This window comes from Atta cephalotes (assembly GCF_000143395.1).
Source record: "Atta cephalotes unplaced genomic scaffold scaffold00068, whole genome shotgun sequence".
NCBI lineage: Eukaryota > Metazoa > Arthropoda > Insecta > Hymenoptera > Formicidae > Atta > Atta cephalotes.
Genome location: NW_012130132.1, coordinates 1,065,741 through 1,070,682, shown reverse-complemented (window position 1 = coordinate 1,070,682; position 4,942 = coordinate 1,065,741). Strand labels below are relative to the sequence as shown.

Genomic DNA, 4,942 nt, shown 5'->3' with positions numbered 1-4,942 from the left:
GAGAGAGAGAGAGAGAGGAGAGAGCAAAGAGATACGGCTGGGATATATCGCGAATTACGTCGAGCGAGAGTAGAAGCGAGAGAGTAAGTGATGTGTTCGATGGACGAGGCGCGTCTCGCGGGCGGTGGTCGGGGTAATGATAACGCGTGTAGTCACGCGCGCTACTATTACTTGGTATCCAAAGTGAGAAACGGTGGGCAGTCGGTGACCAGGCTGGCGGGCGCCGGGGAAACGTTTCCAAGGGCATGGCGACCACGCCACTAGGCGGTCGCCTCCCTAACGTAAACCGTAAAGGACCATCTCCGTGCATCGGTGGTGGTGGTATTAGTAGTAATAATAGTAATAGTAACAGTGGTGGTAACAGCAGCAACGGCAACACCAGCAACGGTAACAGCGGCAACAACAACAATAACGGCTTAAGTAATAATAACGTTAGTGGTGGTCAGTCAAGGAGGCAAGAGAGAGCACTGATCGGCAGAGAACACCGCGATCATCGTCACCATCACCATCACCATCATCACCACCATCATCACCATCATCATCACCATCAGAGTCGGGACAAGTCATCATTGTCATCGTCGTCGTCGTCGTCGTCGTCGTCGTCGTCGTCGTCGTCATCGGGCCAGCAGCGTGAGTCTAATAAAACAAGCACAGTGGCTGCTAACGCCGGTGAACTGGATCCGGCCGCGACGAATGCGACCAATAACTTTGAGTACGACGACAACGAATGGGACATTGGCATAGGTGACCTGATAATCGATCTTGATGCGGACATTGAGAAGACGAGGGACGAGAAATTGAGCTCGGGGACAGGCATGGCTTCTACGCCTGCCTCGGCAGCATCGGCACCGAATAACGCGAATCATCATCAGTTACAAAACTCAGCAAGTGGTCTCAACTCAAACTCCTCGTCCTCGTCCGTCCCGTCGACTGGCACGAACGCCGGAAGTCAATCGTCGTCGTCCTCGTCATCGTTGTCGTCGTCCTCTTCGTCATCCTCATCCTCATCGTCCTCTTCTTGTGGTGTGAATTCAACGCGTTCCAATAGTCCCGGCAGCGGCAGTGGCAGCGCGAACGGCACTGGCAGCGCGAACGGGGCCGGTAACGCAAACGGTACCGCATCTGTAGTCACCGGTAATAAGCAAGCGTCGGGTGTGAACGTGAGCGGCGTAAACGCCGTCCACGCTAACGCCGGTAATCCCGGCAAGATGGCCGTTGAACATTCGGCCACCGTCGACAAGGGCCTCAAGATGAAGATCAAGCGAACGAAGCCCGGTACCAAGACCAGCGAAGCCAAACACGAGATTGTTAAGTCGAACGAGATCAACGGTACCGTCTCGTCGCAAGACTCGAACAACGGCACCGCTGCCTCCTCAACGTCCTCGTCCTCGGCCGTCGGCTCGACGTCCGCGTCGGCCGCGGTTACACAAAACTCACAAAATTCGGAATGCGGCGCGGCCGGCGGCGGTCAGTCGTCTTCGTCGAATAAGTCCAAGCCGAGCCACTCGCCGGCATCCGCTGGCGGCACTGGTGCCGCGCCCTCATCCACCGCTGGCTCGAAACGCGGCTCGAGCGGTCATCGGCGTGACAAAGCACGGGACAAGCACGAAAAACCGCAGAGCAATCACACGCCCCAGCAAACGAAACCGGAGATGAACGGTACCGCGCGACCGACACCGCAGGGTCAAAATTCGGCCGGTGGTGCGACGCAGTCTCAGGGCCCAACGCCGGCCGCCACGGCGCCACAACAGACCCAGGGACCACCGCCCAGTTCGAGGACAGGTTTCTCCGTGTCACAAGGCCCCGGGCCACCCGCGACCAGCGCGGCGGCACCCTGTCCGCCGCCGAGTCCGGCGAGCGCCACGGCGGCCGGCGCGCCGGCCAAACCGGAACAGACCAAGGTCGCCGCGGTGCCAGGTCCACCGCTCACGACACCAGCCGAGGAAGCAATGGACACTGCCGCTAGTCCTCCGCCTGCAAAAAAAATGAAGACGGAACCAAAGGTAAGTCACTTTCAATTTCTAATTCATTTTGTCGCAACGTGTCGACCATTCAAGTTAGTTACTCGGAATTAGTATAGAAAGTGTTATTTTTATAAAACTTGTGGTAATTTTTTAATATCGATGAAGATTTCATAAATTTTAACATCTAGATTATAATAACAGATTTAAAAGTTGATTAAAATTTATTCAATGTTGATCGAATAATATCTCGTTATTTGTTTTCTAAAAAAATTAATTTATTTTTATTAGAGGAACTATTTATCTTCTTTGGATTTATTGCTAGAAAATTATTAAATATTGCGAAATATTTTCGGCTCGAAATATCGCAAGGAATAATACTTTATATAATAATATAATGCTATTAATATGTAATATAAAATATTCCAGATTCAATATACAATATATATATATAGAGCGCTTTATATTCTCACAAGGAAACATCGTATCTAAAGTTACTGGTCATCATCCAATTTATCGAAGTAAGCTGTGCTTTATTAGATTCACACTGGTCCGATAATGACGACGATGATCGCGTGCCTTCTCAAATTTTGATGAGCTTTCAATATGTTGTATTTTACATTGAGAATCCCATTTGATTAAAATAATCTCTTGTTTGACATGGATAAACAAATCCTTGATTGTTGCAATAAAATAATTTAAATAAAGCAAAAAGTCTGATTATTGTGTAATATTCTATACTTATTTCCGATGATGCAAGTAAACTATTAAAATAATCAAATTTTTTCCTTCACTTAAATTGTTTTGAGATCAGTTGAATTAATCAAATGGAATTCTCAGTGTAGACTCACATAAGAGACACATATTTTTTATTTATTTTATATGCACTTTCAAAGATTGAAATATCTCTACTAAAAAAAATCTATTATTTTTTTTTTCGAATTTTTTACTGTCGATATGAAAAGAAAAATTTTTTTTGAAATAAAAATTGTAAATGATTTTTAGAGGATTCTATAATAATTTTTAAAAAATTATTTAAATAAAAAAAATGTTTATTTATAAACACTAAAAATTTAAAATAAATTTTGTATGATTATTATTCAACTCTCTTGAAACCATTTTTAAGTTTTATTAAAAATTTTTTTTCGAAAGAATGTTTTATCTCATAAAAGTGCATTATATGAATAAAAATATATATCCCTTATTTTGATTTAAATATTAAATATTAAATCGTCAAAATCAGATAACACTTCCGAATGTTTCCTTGTCAGTTATAAAATATCCATCATTAGTATTGCGATTTGAAAACAACGGATACGTCTAATTAATTTTTCTTTCTCTTTTGAGAGGAACATGTTGAATTAAGTTTACGGATTTCCTCTTCCCGCATAAAATACACAAGCATGTTAGTCGGGATACAAACAGGGGAATTCTTTTTATCTCTTGCACGACGCATTCCAGCCGGATATGTAATGTTGATTTCCGGCAGCTCGTTAGTCGCCACGAACTCGAGCAGCCCCTCCTTCGATCGGTATCTTCTTCTCGTCGGCGGCGACGCGTAACGCTCGTACGCACCTAACTTGCTTGCGGCGCGGTGAGATGAGAGCTGACACGAAATCAATTACATAAGTTCATATGCATAGAATGCGAACCGATAGTCTGCATGATGCACGTGCGTATATGCGTCAATACTGCGTTCCGTTGCGTGCATCGGAAAAAGTTTTGCTTGAAAAAACGGAGATTACATGGAGGAAAAAAAATATTTAAAATGTTACTGTATATAAATGTTAATGTATATTAGAAACTGATGACATGTTAGTAAAATAATGGATCATTAACAAGGTAAATTTATTCAAATAAAAATGAGTAATTTCAAATGCAAATGAAAGAATGTCATTTCCTGCAGTATTTTTTTTTTACATAAGATGGATGATTCTACAAATGTAGTGAAATATCATATTTTTTTATTTTTATCAAAGTATCTAGGATTGGAATAAAATTGAAATTGAATTAGTTGCAAGAATTCCTCCTTATCTTATCTATTCGTAAATTGAACAGAAAGACATTAATGAATAAATGATGGAGATGCGACGATATTTTTTTCTATTTTCATTCAAATAGAAACTTCAAAGAATCAATATCGCCTTGACGTGCTTTACATATTTGCTTCCGTTTTATTCTATGTTGGGGTAGACTATCGCCGTGACACTTGAATAAATAAATCCGCTTCTTGAACGCGACGGGAACGTTATTGTAAAATACGAGCTTTGGTTTCTGTCGCGAACCTCCGCGTGAGCGTTACGCGCATACGTATATCTGAAAATAAACGCGAAGCGAAAAATATCGTTTGAGAGATACGGCAGAGCGCCATAAATAAATCTCGTCTCGTGCGCGTTTCATTCCCCCGATCCACAGCCATCAAAAGTTGTGCATTATTTTCCCTCGAAGAGATCTACCAACGTTATCGTATTTTACAGTCGACCGGACACGACGAACGTCGAATGGCTTTTCTTATTGGGTGTGCACGACAAATTTTTCTCTCAAAAACTGGATCTTATCTAACTCTGATCACCGTATTTGCTTGTGAGAACATACACCTTTCAAACCCAGTTTTTCTAGTTCATTTATAGTTAACGTGATGATAATAATGTAAAACTGGTATTTTTCTAGAAAAAAATTGGAATGGATTTATGCGGTGTTAAATCCTTATCAACATATATAATTCTTATTATCATGGGTTATCATATAACAAAATAGATTTTTATTATATAATTAAAACAAACATCGATGTGTTTTCAAACATCGATTAAATAGATAGATGAGGTGTTTTAAAACACTCCAAACAAATTTTATATCTTTACATCTTTATAGTTATATTTTTAATAGCGTACATAGAATTAAATTTATATTATTTATACTCGAGAGAGAGAGAGAGAGAGAGAGAGAGAGAGAGAGAGAGAGAGAGAGAGAGAGAGAGAGAG

At 41.7% G+C, this 4,942-nt stretch overlaps 1 protein-coding gene across 1 annotated transcript in view; it reads left to right on the top strand.

Moving 5' to 3' along the window:
- The first annotated feature begins 245 nt into the window (after positions 1-245).
- LOC105623961 (zinc finger protein 608) overlaps positions 246-4,942 on the top strand; it is an 89,258-nt gene continuing 84,561 nt past the window's right edge. The window contains exons 1-2 of the mRNA XM_012205330.1: positions 246-552; positions 613-2,003. Coding sequence (XP_012060720.1) covers positions 246-552; positions 613-2,003 — 1,698 coding nt within the window. The remainder of the gene's footprint in view (positions 553-612; positions 2,004-4,942) is intronic.